The 16,233-nt window shown below is 33.2% G+C and overlaps 1 protein-coding gene across 1 annotated transcript; it reads right to left on the bottom strand.

The window, feature by feature from the left end:
* Positions 1–4,315: 4,315 nt before the first annotated feature.
* Positions 4,316–8,233, bottom strand: LOC104109079 (protein COBRA-like). The gene is made up of 6 exons (XM_009618278.4): positions 7,987–8,233; positions 6,926–7,005; positions 6,054–6,510; positions 5,735–5,894; positions 5,344–5,624; positions 4,316–5,059 (listed from the first exon to the last, which is right to left on the bottom strand). Exons 1-6 carry the CDS (start codon positions 8,072–8,074, stop codon positions 4,767–4,769), a joined length of 1,359 nt encoding a protein of 452 aa, XP_009616573.1. The 5' UTR covers positions 8,075–8,233; the 3' UTR covers positions 4,316–4,766.
* Between the last annotated feature and the right edge of the window lie 8,000 nt (positions 8,234–16,233).

Genomic DNA, 16,233 nt, shown 5'->3' with positions numbered 1-16,233 from the left:
AAATAAAAGCAAACCAAATGAGATATGCAGCTTTGGCCCTTGAGCTGAGTTACCCTCGAACCAAATGAAATAGCAAATGAGATATGAGCAGAGTAACATAGTATTGAGAACCTAAAGAAAAGAATAGTATATTGCTTTTTATTGCGTGAATATCCGCCCTTTACCAATTATTAGACCCCCTTTATATAGTAGGGGAGTCCTACTTATGGTACAATTCTAAATACAGTAAGAAATCCCATGATTGGCTAATTAATCTCTCCTTGATTTGTGCCATGATTTTTGCAGAGGTTCTCCCCCTAATTACGGCTATAACGGTTTTTTTGTTTCCTGACTCGATCTTGATCCTGACCGATCTCGATCTTAGCCGATCTCGATCTTGATCGGTCTCTGGGTCTTCGAGCTCGATCTTGGCTAACCTCGATCTTGATCGGTCTCTGAGTCTCGAGATCGACAACATATACTTCACACCATGGCTCAGTATTACAATGATGAACCTTGGACCATCATATTCCAATCTTGATTAATCATACAAAGGGCGAAACTCGGGTTTGACCGTATACAACTACAAAACCAAAAACCTATTCCAATATAAAATTAGTAAACAAAATCTAACGAGACATGAATTAAATAAACTATCAATTATCAAATCCTAGACAACTTAGGAATACTAATTAATCTTGGTTTAGTTTCCAACAGCCTCTCTTAAACCAAGATCTTCAAATTTAATCATGCCCAACATCTCCTTCAACTTGATGAATAACTCCAATTTTAGTGACATTGTGAAAACACCAGCAACTTGCTCTCCAGTCTTGCAATACTTAATAACTATCTCCTTGTCTTGAACCAAGTCACGAATAAAGTAAAATTTGATATCAATGTGTTTGCTACGCCCATGAAAAACTGGATTCTTTGTTAACTCAATTGCAGATTTGCTATAACAAAAAATTATTGTAGGATTGTCTTGCTTATGTTGAAGAAATCCAAGTATTCTTTTTAACTACAATGCTTGTGTAGCACTACTTGTTGCAGCTATGTACTCTGCTTCAGCTGTTGATAAAGCAACAACTTGTTGCTTTTTGGAAGACCAAGAAAATACACCAGAATCCAAATAAAATGCATAGTCAGAAGTACTTTTTCTTTGTATCGTATCACTAGCCCAATCATTGTCTGTAAATCCCACAAGACTGCTATCATTAGTCTTTGAATAAAATATACCATCAATCTGTGTACCTTGAATATATCTCAAAATTCTCTTTGTTGCTTGCAAGTGGGATTGTCGTGGAATCTCCATAAATCTGCTAATTAATTCAATTCCATAAGTAATATCAGGCCTTGTAGAAGTCAAGTACCTTAGACTCCCTACCAATTTTCTAAAACATGTTGCATCAACAAAGTCATATCATCTTTAGTTAACTTCAATTTCTCTTCAATATTGTTCATGTATGATTTGTCTGTACTCATGGTAAATCTCTTCAAATGATCATCAATATAATTTTCCTTTACTTTGAAATCATCTACTTCTCCAATTGCCTTGTGGTTGGACTTGTACACCCATTCAACTCCAATTGAATATTCTACAGGTTGTAGAGTAATGCCACCAATAGACAATTCGTCATGCTCCTTAAAACATGCAATTTCCAACAATGGTACAAAATTGATTACATCTTCAATATCTATAATCATGTGTTGTAGTTCTGAATCCCAAATTATTTCTGCTTCAATCTTGGATAGATTATCATAAATTTTCTCTTGATGAATCATCTTGCTTTTTTCTTTACTAGGTTCATCTTCAATACCATCAAATAACTTTTCTTATAAAACATCAATCTCTTTTGGACGGGCATCTCTTGCAACCAAATCATCTTTTTTAACAATCGCAGAAATTCTTGGCAGATCAATTTGAACATTATTTGACTTCTCTTCACTTTCAATGGAATCTCCATCACAACAAAAATTACATGTACCTTCTCTTAGTTTCTCCTCTATTTCTGAATTTTGGCCTTCTTGATTTATTTCTACCAGATTTGGTGTCTTCTTTTTCTTTTGATTGATCATCCTTTTTTTTGTGATGCCTCCTCCAATCTCTCATCTTTTTGTTGATTCATTGATATATCGTATGACACCAATTTGCCTTCTAAATCATCAAATCTGAAGTGCTAAGATCTTTGGCAGCCTCAAGAGTAACTTTCTTGTTGTTAAACTTTAAAATGAGAGACTGATCTCAATAATTTTAACTTCTTCCAATACTTTTCCATTGGTCCTTAAACCATTGACTATTTCAGTAATTCATGCAATGAATTCTTTAAAGGACTCTGTTGGTTTCATACGAGCCAACTCAAATTGACTCCTAAACTCTTGCAGTTTCTCCTTCTTTATATCAGCAGCTCTTCGATATGACTTCACCAAGATTGTCCAAGCTTCTTTTGATGACTCTGCATGCAACTATTTTTTAGATACATGCAATTCGACCTTGATGGCGAGATAGTAGCGTGCCTTATAATCCAATTATCTATTTTTTTCTAATTGCATAGCCGCATTACCTATTAATGTTGTACCTTCTGGGGGTTCCTCAAATCCTGTTTCAATAATGGGCCATAATCCAACATTGAAAAAATATTTCATATATTGATGCCAGTTTTCAAAATTATTTTTCCCATCAAACTTGAAAACGTGGCAATCATGTAAATATAGAGTATCCATAATTTGTTTTTGGATCTCCACCGACTCTAACAGAATCTCACACAGGCTCTGATACCAATTTGAAGGATTGAAATACCCCAAGAATAATTTAGGCACAAGTAAAAAATTCAACAAAGACTATATAAAGAAGAAATTTATTAAACTAGGGAGAGAACGTGGTAGGAGGATTTTTCACAACTCATAAACTCTTGAATCTCTCTACATCATAGTTACCTCTCCACAAGAAAATAAGTAGTAGCACCCATAATCGGTAAACAAAACCTAACTAGACATGAATTAAATAAATTACCAAATATCAAATCCTAGACAACTTAGGAATACTAATTAATCTTGTTTAGTTTCCAACAAGATTGACTGTTGCAAATCGTGGAGGAGGAGACGATTCAATCTCTCATTTCTCTTTGAAGACAAGTGAGGAAATAATTCTTCTTTACTTTACTCAACTTGCTTAACTAAAATGGCTATAGTGTCTAGGTACTTATAAGATTTTACAAACATGTACGTAGTCTAGTACATGTATCATAAATTAATTCTAGAGTTATCCTATTCCCTAGTTCGGGAATAAAATCATACATGCATCTTAGCTAAAAAAATATTTTTGATTAAGTAAATTAGATTCATTAAAAGGCATCAAGAAGATGCAAAGAGTACAAAAGAGATAGGATAATTAGCTCCATTACAAAAGTCTATGCTACTATCATGGAGCTAATAAAATCCATAAAAAATATCAGCATTGTTAACAGGGGTGAGATAGTTCCAACTAAACAGATTAACACGCAGTCTTTAGGGAGTAGAGTGGAGTTGAAATACTATCAAAACATTTTCAGTTCCTTTCTTTTCAAATGCACCAAAATATTACTACTGGCACCATTATCCAAATTAATTTGATGGATTTGTCAACTCTTCAAAAATACCAACTTTCAAAAGCTTGCTTTATTAATTGTGGCATAACCCATCTCAGACTAAAGGTAGTGTAGAAGTTCCAAATTTCTTTTACAACTGAGCAGTGGAGGAATAGGTGGTTTACACTTTCTGGCCGTTGTTGGCACATGTAGGCATCTGTTGACTAGTGTAATGTTCCTCTTGATTAAGTTGTCTTATGTGAGACAGGCCCCATTTAGAGGCAACCATGTGAAGCAAGTCACGTTGGTAGACACTTTAGTTCTCCATGTGTTTCCACGGCCAGTTATCTATATTGCATTCTGGTCACAGAAGTGAATGTAGCCTTCTTTGACTGTGTATTAGCCTCTCTTAGAGTTTCCTCAAGTAAGTTTGTCAGGCTGTTGATCATCGGTGTTATGACCTTCTAGGACATTGTGAGTATTCTGTGGACCTCCCAATCCTGCAAATTTCTTCTGAAATGTGGGCACCAAGTACCATTTTCTCTATTTTGAGCAACAGTGGAGTCTATGTTTAGAGCAATCCGATACATACTGGGAAACATGTCTTTCAAAGGTGCGTAAATTGGATGAATCTAGTTTACTTTTTCCAACATTGACAATATGGACAGAAACAAGTAGTAAACCTCATTCATGTCATTTTTGAGCTCACAAAATGCTAGAAATTGCTCTAATGAAGCAAACATTTCATAGAATATAACAAGGTGCAACGGAAGGACAGGAATTATGGTATGTACTATAAACGCTGGAAAAACACAGAATCTTTTTTACAATGTAGAAAGTGGTTACATGGTGATGGCACAGAAAAATAGAGCACTAAAGAATATCAAATAATTTAACTCTATCTGTTTGTAAATGGTCTTTATTCTCATACAAATCTGAGATAACTACGAATTTGAGAAATCTACATAACAAAAATGAATACACCACAGTAGAAACACATTGGATACAACTGCTGAAGGAAATTATGGCAGCCATTCCACCAGCCCTTACGAGTATGCAGATGAAACTAATATTTGCCTCGAACATGTATTACCCGAATCCATAAGAATGGTCGACATCACTGCTCAGGCAGTACTCCAATCAGTTTTATCAGCAGTGGGAGTGAATCAATCCAAAGATAACTTACTGAGACAGGCACTTGGCATTTATCCAAACGAGAGGCTTCTAAATAGATGCAAAGAAGAAGGCTGTAGAGAGCATCAGCGTCACCACTAACTTTAGTGAAGAAACCTTCCATACAGTACCAACATTCGGCATATATGGATATGAATCAGGAGGCGGCATGACACAGTTATCACCATTGAAGTAAACTCTGCGGGGAAAAGCCCACCCCTTGTCAAAAGTAAAAGTCGATAAATCCTTGCGGAATAGAAGCTCTGACTGGACATTTCCTAAAGGACCCGCTTGCATGAGCAGATCGTTGTAGAATTTCATTCCCCATAACATGGCAGTGTCATCTGTTAAAAAAATCCAGGAGATTAGCCGTATTTTCCAATCTCTCAATTGATAGGGAAATCTAGGCGAAAATATCTTCGATAACATAGTATTGCCAACCAAAAGTATGACACAAGATTCTGAAATGAAATTCTTCTTTAAAAGTAGGGAAAAGATACTTTTGGAAATCCATCTAATGTCTTTAACACTAAAGTATTAGCAGCTAGCTCTTTTGGATCACGAATGAAACAGTAGCAACTGGTTATGAGAGCTTGTATAGTTATATAACAATAGAAAGAGAACTTACTTATTGCTCCATAAGGTGTTAATGACTTGTAATTGAAGCTGAATAACTGAGTCAGGTTGTCAAAGTTGGGATGCTGGACAACCAAGTTCCATTGTGTATAATTCATATTGTAATTGAAGTTAGTTATAGTGACCTTCACTCGCCAATACTCCTTGTAGTTGAGTTTCACATGCCAGTGAATTCTAATAGGGCACATATGATTCGTGCACTGAACCAAAGGAGCATACGTATTCTTCTTTCCATGATCAGAAACAACTGAAGCTAGGTGCGGTTCGTCTTGACTGCATGAAGCAAAGGAAGAAGGATCGGGAAGTAAATAACCAAAGATTTTAAAAGCTGAAACTGTGACAAAAAATTGGAATTAAAAAAAGGTGTGTTTTGTAGGACTTACTCTACGCAATTTCCATGCTGAGTGCCATTCTTCTGGCAGCCACAAGTACATGTTGGGCACGGTACAATTGTGTCATTGTAGAAGGATGAGATAGAGACGCAGCATGTCGGAGTTTTTTGAGCTAGGAACTGTGAGTATGTGCATGTGACATTCCAAGTCACTGTCATTAACAATATAAATGGTCTGAAATTAATCTTCATGGCAATTATAAGTAGAAATAATAGCCTTAAAAGAGGAATGTATTCCAGAATTCTCATTTATTTTATGGATAAGGAGAAATCTCAATTCTTAATGCATGTAGTTGAGCCAAGTAACTTACTCATGGCCTGTGTTACTCGTCTCCCATCTTGAGTAACAAACTTAGTAGGTTTAACAATTTTAGCGGGTCCACAAGTATAACCAGGCCCTGGTGCCTTTAAGGTGAAGTTCTTAGGAACTCTAACTGTTTTATTGGTTGTTCCGGCAGCACCTACACTGACTTGGAATGAGCTAACAGCAGTTGCAGTATCTTGTCCCCATGAGTTGATCACTCCTCCCTTGCAGCAATTTGCAATCTGCTGGTTGTAAGGAGTTCCGGGCAGTAAGTCAACAATGGTTGGATCCTTCTTGCAGCAATGGGGAATGTTTCCTTTAAATTTCGAACAATCTCCTTGCTCCGTTGTTTGAGCTCCCATCATGTTCCATATTACCTCCTTCTTCGCCCAAGTCCATCCCAAAGTCCAGCCTGGTGCTTGAATATGCCTATATTGCTGGAAGTTGAACATAGTCACAACAGCCTGTCCATTGCCAATAATAATTGATCAGAAATATCCAATTTGTTCAATACTACTCCAATAATAAGATGTAGAGGTAAATGCAGATTAAAGAATATATAGAACATGACACTGAAGCCTAAAGACTAAAGTTCCGTGTCAGGTAGGCTGAAGCCAATGGCACTTTTGGTAATGAGTAAGCTTCATCCGGAAAAGTAGAAAAACAGTTGCTAAAAGAACATAAACTTTTTTATATGCAATAACACTTGAAACAACTAATGAGTGGAAAGGAAATTCTCAAACAAACTCAGAAACTGCAGTGCAACAGATGCAGACTGGTTTTACTCCAAACTGGTTTTGCAAAACAAAAAGGAGAGAGGGAGAGAGAGAGAGAGAGAGAGAGAGAAAGAGAGAGAGAGAGATGAGGAGTACAACTTACAACATATCCATCCGGTGTCCAGCTGATGACATCCCATTTTATTGTGATGTTCCCGTTGGGATCAAGTGGGTCGAAGGCATCTAGAAGAAAACCAGAAATAAAAATTATATGTGAAAAAAGTAAACAAAACACGTGCACATACAGATCTTTACACTGATGTAGTGGAAGAGGGTGAAACGAATCAGACATATCTGATTCCACAATATAGAAAATGAGAAAATCTACACAATGTAAGAAGTTAAAATTTGGTTGTATACTTACTTTAAACTTTAAATCTTAACGAATGTGACCAAAATTCAAGTTGTGACAGTGTAACCCCTAAATTCTAGCATCTCAGAACATCAATCGCACGAAAATGGATTCTCCGATAGAAAAATATAGTTTGGACAGGATCCATCATTTCTAAATATTTTATAGAGGCACGGAGCCAAATTGTAACGATCTTCTTTGATCTTGTCTTTAGGAGAATGCAGAAGCATTAGATTCTTATTATTCATGACATCATCCATTGTGATCAGAGAATTCCATTAGGATAGCACATTGACTTGAGATAAGAAAACTTTTAGCTTCCTATATAATCGTGAAGCATATAAGCCAGAGCAAAACCCAAAGTGAAAGTAAAATATGGTATTGATCTGAAATCTTTTTAAATGAGATATATCACTCCCTCTCTTAATTAGAAGAAAACATTAAAGATCCAATTTTTAAGTTCAATTACCGTGCAAAATATCAAATCGAAACCCCATATACTTTACTCCTCTGGATTAGGTTTGGCTAGAAGCAGATCAATCTTTTGGTCCAGTATGATTTCAGTTCATTAAGTCCAACAATAGAAACATTATGTATTTTGACATAAAAATCAAATCTTGATGTTCAAATCACAAAAATAAAAAATCAAAATCCTCCAAAAAAAAAGCCATCAAGAACTTTCAGCATTACCAAATACTTGAAATCCAAACAAGCAAATCAAGAATTAAATGAAACCCATATATCACAATTTCACAAAAAAATTAAAACTTGATTGCAGAAAAAGGAATAAACCCATAAAACCATGAGCAAACCTGTTGATTTAAAGCTGAAGCAGGACAGCAAGAAGACTAATAAAACAGCAGTAGCAGTAAATCTAGGAAGAGATCTGAAGAACTCCATAGGCCCCTTGTAGCTTGTACAGATTTTCTTGTGCTTTTTTCTTTTGGGACACTCTCTGCTTAAGATCTGCTAAAATGCTACTGAAAATGGGTTAAAAGAGAAAGGAGAAAAATCTTGGCGGTGAGTGTGGCAGCTGTAACTAAGCTCACATGGCAAGTTAGTCTATTGAGCTAAAGTGGACTTTAATAAAGTCTGTTTAGACAATAATCACCCACTGGCCACTGTAATAAATATTTTTATAGTGTATGTTGTTTTCATACAAAATTACTTATTTGCTCTTATTATATGTAATTTCTTTTACTGAATTATCGAAAATAATTATAAAGTAAATAGTAGTAGTAACAAAGTTAAAATTGACTTTACAAATTAGTAAGTATATATAAAAATATTAGTTTTAAACAAAAACTTAAAATTTAAAATTAAATAAGAATTCTTACAATGTACATTATGTAATAGTAATATTTTTATTAAAAGAATTTACTTTTACTCAATGAAGCAAATGCCCCTTTAAGATAAGACAAACATATTAAACTTTTGAGGTTCTTAAAAATGATAATTAGAGACATAACATCTGCATCAGCGTAATTCGATATTTTTTTTTAAATAAAAGGTGAAAAAATTACTCATTAAGCTACTTTATTTAAAACTGAATAAAGTAAAACAAAGCCCCAATCGAATATTGGAACCAAAGGTGTGATAGTAGTACTCTAGTTTTGAGTGTTCTCATTTTTTGTAATCATGTTAGTTTAGGAAAGGAAAAAAAAACTTTTTATCAAATTGAAGTGTATGAATGTTTATACCTAAAAATAGCATTCCTATAGAATTCAGTAAAGAACATAAAAGTAAACCAAGTGTCTTCTTCAATGGTTAAATTTTGCAGCTATATATCAACGAATCTCTGTTTGTCTTAGTTGCCAACGTATTCATATTCATATAAAGAATGCAATTGTGTTCTAAAATTAAAGAGTCGCCCGTCGTTTCAATTCGGCTTTGGCTTATGCTAAGCAAATAGGAATGAGATGCGTTTGTAGCAATACAAGGACTTTTTAACCCGTAAAGAAAAGAATCTACTTGTAATACATATGGAAATAACAGTTGAATATCTAAAACTTCTTTAGGCTGATGCAAGAATAAATGGAGTACGAAATATTTGAATACAAACATTTACATAAAGAGATTAATTTTTAAACAGACTATAGATAACGGTTTATAATATCCTGACGATAATTGAATCATGCATTTGAGTTTAATCTATATCAAGTCATCTATTATATTCTTTTGATGAAGGTCTCATATTATATCCTAATAATAGAACATGTTATATATATATATATATATATATATAACCAGTTAAATTATAATACTGGTATTAAAATTATTTATTGTGTAAGTATATATAACTTGAATTTACAACTAGATTAATGATATAAAAATATTTTACAAATGAAAACATATAAATTAAATTCTTTAGATAATAGTAGTCGGAGTAGTAATTAAAAAAGACAGAAAAATGAGCTGTAGCCCGTAGAAAAACTATCTTAACAGCTGCCGACAGTGGAAGTGGGGTTAGAACTTAGAAGGAAAGAGAGAGACAACCCAACTAACTAAGATGGAGCTGACGACTTTAGTGTCTAGTCGTTCTATTTTTTTAATAACCAAACATCTGATTTGCAGGGTAGGGGTGTACATAAGTCGGGTTGGTTTTAAATTTTTTAATTACCAAACAAAACTAATTGTATCGGGTTATTAAATCTAAATACCAAACCAAACCAATAAAAGTCAATTTTTTAAATTTCGATTTTTTTTGGAGTTTTCGATTTTTCAGATTTTTTCGGGTTTTTTTTCTTCATAAAGTTTTCATAGCACAAAACATAAAATTTGTACTCCAAATATTTCTTTAATCCTAATAAGACAAAATTATATAAGGTATTTTTCAATAAAATAACATAAATATGAGATGAGTCATGGCACTGTACTAAAATATTCTACAATAAATATAATAAAATCGAATAAAATAAATATTATTAATAAGCCATAATGAAAACAAACATAATTTAAAGTTACGACTAATAAGTACTATTATTACATGACTAACCACTAAAAGAAAAATAAGTTATACATTTTATCTAAACCATGAAAAAACTAAAAAAAATAGATATCCAACACTATTTTCATTCATAGTACAATTGAATTGAATGTCTTTTATTAGCATTAGTATTGATTTGATTTTGGTTTAGGATTTATTTGAGTTACTAATATTTATGGACTATAAAACTTATTGGATTATCCAAAAATTATAAGCCCAAGCTTGAAATAATACGTTAAAAGATAAAACTATGAAAAAGCTTAAGAAATATTTATAAACTATACTACAATAAATATTTTTATGTATTAAATATATTTAAAACTTCTATATATATAATGTCTGGTTGGTTTGGTTTCGGTTTGACTTTTTTTAGTTAAAACCAAACCAAACCAAATATGGTCGGGTGTTTTTTTCCAACACCAAACCAAATCAAACCAAACCAAACCATAGTCGGATTTTTTTTCTCGATTTGACTCGGATAATCGAGTTGGTGCGGTTTGTCGGTTTCATTTGTACACCCCTACTGATTTGTTTATGTGTACCACGATTCATTTTAACAATATTTGTTATTTTTTATCCGTATAAGTATCGTTGGATAACTTTGTCTATTAAAATTTGAACGAATAAAAAAAATCACCTGATTTTTTGCATCCACTAAAATAGAACCAGAAATGTTATAATTCTCAATTCATTTCATTGCATTTAGAGGCGGAGTCAGGATTTCAAGCTTATGGGTTCGAAATTCTAATCGTTTGAATTTATTGGGTTCTAGATTAATAATTTATACATATTCAATAAATTTTTTAAAACAAATATAATGTTTGAATCAAAACTACCGAATTTGATTGAGGCCGCTCCCAAACACTCTAACTCCGTCCCTAATTGCACTAGGTCACACCCTTCTTGGTCGTTCTGTTTGGTTCTTTTTTTTCTTCTTTCTTTTTGTGTGTTTTAATAAGTTTGTGGACTAAAGAAAATCACGTATTTGCGAGTGTCGGTGTGAGCACAAAGGCCACGCGACAAATGAACAGAAAACAAATTAAATACTATACCAAATCATGTAGAGTCCTACTTAAGATTCAACAGTGTGCTAAGTAAAGTAAGGTACTAAAGTATTGTTTTAGAAAATCATTGTGCAAAAATAGTAAGGTAAAAGAATATTGTCATCCTTGAAGTATGTTTTTCGCCAATAAATAGATGAGCTAATTTGGATATTCCCATTTTATGTTCAAACGATGTGCATCTAATTATTCTTTCCTTATTTTATTATGAATCTTTTTTTTCTCTCGAAAATGAAATGCATGGAGTTGATTGTTTTATCTTTTGCATATATAGCTTTGAATGTTTTACTTTTTTCATAACTTTTAAATATTTAAACGTTTTCCTAGAGATTATGTTATTGTAATCATTCGATTGTGAGAGCAAAGAGTAGACTAAAAACAAACACCACCTCAATTAGTAATAATCTTTTGATTTCGATTTCACCGATAGATAATGGTAGAGTAAATTTCATGGGTGGTCATTCTACTTTGTATTTATTATCCAAAAGTCATTTTTCTTTCTTTTGTTACGTAAAAGTTTCAACTTTATGTTCATTACCCAAAAATTATTTTTTTTTTTTTACACAAATTATTTTACTATACTCTAGTTATCACAATAATCACTTTGACGAGATTTTACAAATCATTCACCTGAAAAGTCTATTATACTCTTTAAATCTGTAATGCCCCATTTCGCTAGCTTTAAAAGGCACATTGCTTAATAATAGCAAGTAGCAACTATAATGATTAAAAAGCAAAAAGAGAAAAAGAAAAAGAGACTTAGTAGGACCGAAGCTAAAGGAATTAGAGGGATAAAAGTTTTTTTTTTTTTTGTGTGTGAGAAGGGTTGGTAAACGTCTTTGTCTGAAAAAGTAAAGAGGAAAAAAATGAGGTTTTAGCAAGAAAAACAAAGCAATTTAATTGCTTTAGGATTAGGCAACACAGAGAACGAAAGCCATAAAAATATTCAAGGTTTTATAATTTGCCATTCTCGAAACTCAAATATTCAATTCTTCCAAATTTCATATGGTTATTATCGCTAGGTGAAAATTTAGTCATGAAGAAAAAGTATCCTTATTTGTTCGAGATTTCAGGTACATAATTCAATTTAAGCTTTAAAATATTTAGATTGCCAAGTTATGTGATATATGTACTTATAATGATGTAAAATAGCTTTGGCGGGTATATGGGTATGCCTTGATGTTGTATATTATTGGATTGAGTAGCTGGAGGTGCAAAGTGTTATTGTTCGATTGGTTTTGACAGGTTGAAAATTTTGGGATAACTCTAGTTACAAAGAAAACTCTGCCGAAATTTTTGAAAATTTTAGGAATTAGCCAAATTTTGAGGTCTTAAGAGATAGTGAGAGTGGCATAAGGCCTAAGATATTTCTTTATACTCAAGAATAATTGTGATATGACATTCGAGGACGAATATTTCTAAGGGAAAAAGAATGTAATGCCCCATTTCGCTAGCATTAAAATACATATTGCTTAATAATAGCAAGTAGCAACTACAATGATTAAAAAGCAAAAAAAGAAAAAAGAAAAAGAGACTTAGTGGGACCGAAGCCTAAGGGAATTAGAGGGGTAAAAAAAAAATTTTGGTAAGAAGGGTTGGTAAAGGTCTTTGTCTGAAGAAGTAAAGAGGGAAAAATGAGGTTTTAGCAAGAAAAACAAAGTAATTTAATTACTTTAGGAGTTAGGCAACACGGAGAACGTAGAAAGCCATAAAACAATTTAAGGTTTTGCAATTCTCCATTCTTGAAACCCAGGTATTTAATTCTTCCAAATTTCCTATGGTTATTATCGCTAGGTGAAAATTTAGTTAAAACCTTTAAGTTCTCATTTTATGAAATTATTTTTATACGTAAGTTTAAGTATTCATTGAAATAAATTGATAGAGCTTTTGAGGTTCATATTTCTAGTCATGGCAGAGAAGTTGTCTTTGAATGCCCATATGATAAAAGTTTATCTCTTAGTTAGTGCCAAAGTTAAGTGAGAGATTCTTCCATATCTAGTATTTAATTGTAGAATACATAATTGATGTTATAGGTCTAGAACCAAGGATTTATAATAAGGTCACTTTATCTTTTTGTAAAATCAGTTTACTTGAATTCATGGCCTCGTCATCTATATACCTTTGTGGAAGAATGAAAATATTTAGTTGAAAGCTTTACTTGAATCAGTGAGGTGAGAATTTCTAGATTTATAGCTAAGTAACAACAAGTAAGACTTAATAGCTTATGAATTGACATGGTTAAGCCTATTATTGTAGATTTCGCGTTGTCGAATACTCGAAAAACTTGAAGAGACGAATTGGAGCTGAAGTTTTAAGGTGAGTTGATGTTTACTTTCCTAGTAGGGAATTCCATTATAACCCTTGTTCTCCGTATGTTAACTATTGCTAAGTCATGTCTTCTCGTGATCCAATGCTTAGTTCACTTATTCTTATTCAGTACGATATTATATATGACATGAATACATGCTTATGTGTATTACCAATTGTTATGTGCCTTTAATTATGATATTCACATTTAGTAGGGAGAAATGGCCAACCTCTCCCAGCGTAAGTACCATGATGTCAGGGTTACCTACCCCACGCTCGCGGGTGCTAACTGTTTGTTGGGGAGATAGGCCGATACTCCCCCGTATTGTCACGACCCCAAATTCCCTCCGTAGGATGTCGTGATGGCACCTAGTCTCTAAGACTAGGTAAGCCTATCAATGCGGAATAATAATAAATATCTGAAATAATTAAACTACAATTCAAACAATTTTAACTCCCAAAACCCGGTAGAAATAAGTCACAAGCTTCTAAGAATTTATTCTTAATGTCTCTATATATCAAGGTCTAGATAAAATATAAGGAAGCAATATAAAATGATAGAAGGGGACTCCGGAGTCTGCGGACGCTGGCAGATATACCTCGAAGTCTCCGTGCGCAGGTAACTCAATAACGTCTAGGCTGGTAAAATGTACCTGGATCTGCACAAAAAGATGTGCAGAAGCGTAATATGAGTACACCACAGCGGTACCCAGTAAGTGCCAAGCCTAACCTCGGTAGAGTAGTGATGAGGTCAGGTGAGGCCCTACTGGAATATAATAATGGCATGGTAAAATATTTATCAATGTAGTAAAATAAAATGACATTGATTACTGTTTATAAAATAAAATGTTTATCATTGTTTAAAATGTTTATCATTGTTTATCAATGTTTATCAAATAATTGCAAATAATATCTCGTGGAAATCAAAACAGAATTTCCTTCAACTTTATGAAAATCACAATAATAATCAAAGGCAACTACGGCCATAAATCAATATCAACAAGGGCACTCCCGAGGTACCGCCTCGTAGTCCCAAATCATAAATAAATTCACAATATCTCATTTCCTTATATCACCGCGGGAGCCTTCACAATTTATTTAAAGAAAATATTTTTTCCGAAATAGCATCCCGCGTTTTAGCCACCCTTATCACACCGCATGACTTCTAGTAGTTCCCCTACTAGCCACGCGTATCAAGCCACCCTTATCTCACCGCATGCGTTTCAACACCCAGACCTTATACCACCGCATGCGTATCAATATCACAATATATCACAATTTGCACCTCAAGTGCTCAAATAATTTAACTTGCCAAAATAATTCAACAACAATATTTTTTCACAATAAAGAGCTCACGACTCATGCCAAAATAAATCATCAATAATAGTTTTCCACAATAAAGAGCTCACAGCTCATGTCAAAATAATTCATCAATAATATTCTTTCACAATAAAGAGCTCACGGCTCATGTCAAAATAATTCATCAATAATATTCTTCCACAATAAAGAGCTCACAGCTCCCTCACAATGAGTATAAAAATATTCAGGAATAAATAATATAGGAAAATAATATTTCAAAATTCTTACTACGTTGCTTCAATATCAAGTTTAAAAATGTCAAATACTTCATATTAATAATATTTAATTTAAATAAAATCAACCTTCAAATAATGCACAGAATAAAAGAAACCAAGTTTCAACTAAACAGGTAAAACAATTAGTAAGAAAAGATCAAACAAATTTGAAGTATATATCTCACATCAATGATGAAGAATATAACAAGATAAAATAATTTAATAAATGCGCAACAATGATCTACACAATTTAAAAATATAATCTTTCGCAAATTAACCCGTGTACACACTCGTCACCTCGTGCACATGACTTTCAACACATTTCAATAATCACATCAATATCAATCCTAGGGAAAATTTCCCCCACACAAGGTTAGACAAGTCACTTACCTCGACTTGCTCAAATTTAACCAAGTATTATGCTTTTTCCTCGAATTTCCAACTCCGATCGACTCGTATCTAGTCATAATTAATTCGATACAGTCAACAAAAATTATAGTAATCAATTTCATAAGAAAATATTACATTTTCATTAAAATCCGAAATTAGCTCAAAATTTGCCCGTGTGGCCCACATCTCGGAATCCGGCGAAACTTATAAAATCCGACAACCCATTCAATTACGAGTCCACCCATACCAATTTTACCAAAATCCGATAACAACTCGACCTCCAAATCTTAAATTTTCGTTTTTGGAAGATTTTACAAAAATCTTGATTTTTCTTCCATAAATTCACGGATTCATGATGTAAATGAGTATGGAATCATGAAATATAATCAATATAGGATAAGGAACACTTACCCCAATGTTTTCCCGTGAAAATCGCCCAAAAATCACCCAAGAATCGTGCTCCAAAAATTCAAAACGAAATGAATGAAATGAGCATTTTTGGTCCTTAAGTTTCTGCCAATCCGTCACTAAAAGTCCATTTTTCGTCACTAAAAGTCTACCAGAAACAGCTCTATTAGTCTTACTTCAATTGATCATAACTTTATGTACAAATATCCAAATGATAAATGGTTTAACTTTCTGGAAACTTGAATCCACCGACTACAACTTTCGTGTTTTGCAATTATTCTGATTCCTTATGCATTGCGAGATATAAGCTCCCAAAGTCGGCTGCATGCATCA

Source organism: Nicotiana tomentosiformis, chromosome 2, assembly GCF_000390325.3.
Source record: "Nicotiana tomentosiformis chromosome 2, ASM39032v3, whole genome shotgun sequence".
NCBI classification, from domain to species: domain Eukaryota; kingdom Viridiplantae; phylum Streptophyta; class Magnoliopsida; order Solanales; family Solanaceae; genus Nicotiana; species Nicotiana tomentosiformis.
This window is presented reverse-complemented; position numbering and strand designations above follow the sequence as displayed.

Excerpts from the sequence above, each read along its gene's own strand:
- LOC104109079 (XM_009618278.4), bottom strand. The coding sequence starts at position 8,074 with ATGGAGTTCTTCAGATCTCTTCCTAGATTTACTGCTACTGCTGTTTTA. Across the intron at positions 6,511-6,925 it reads GGACACCGGATGGATATGTT|GCTGTTGTGACTATGTTCAA; the intron begins GTAAGTTGTACT and ends GGCAATGGACAG. Across the intron at positions 5,895-6,053 it reads ACGAGTAACACAGGCCATGA|TGACTTGGAATGTCACATGC; the intron begins GTAAGTTACTTG and ends TGTTAATGACAG.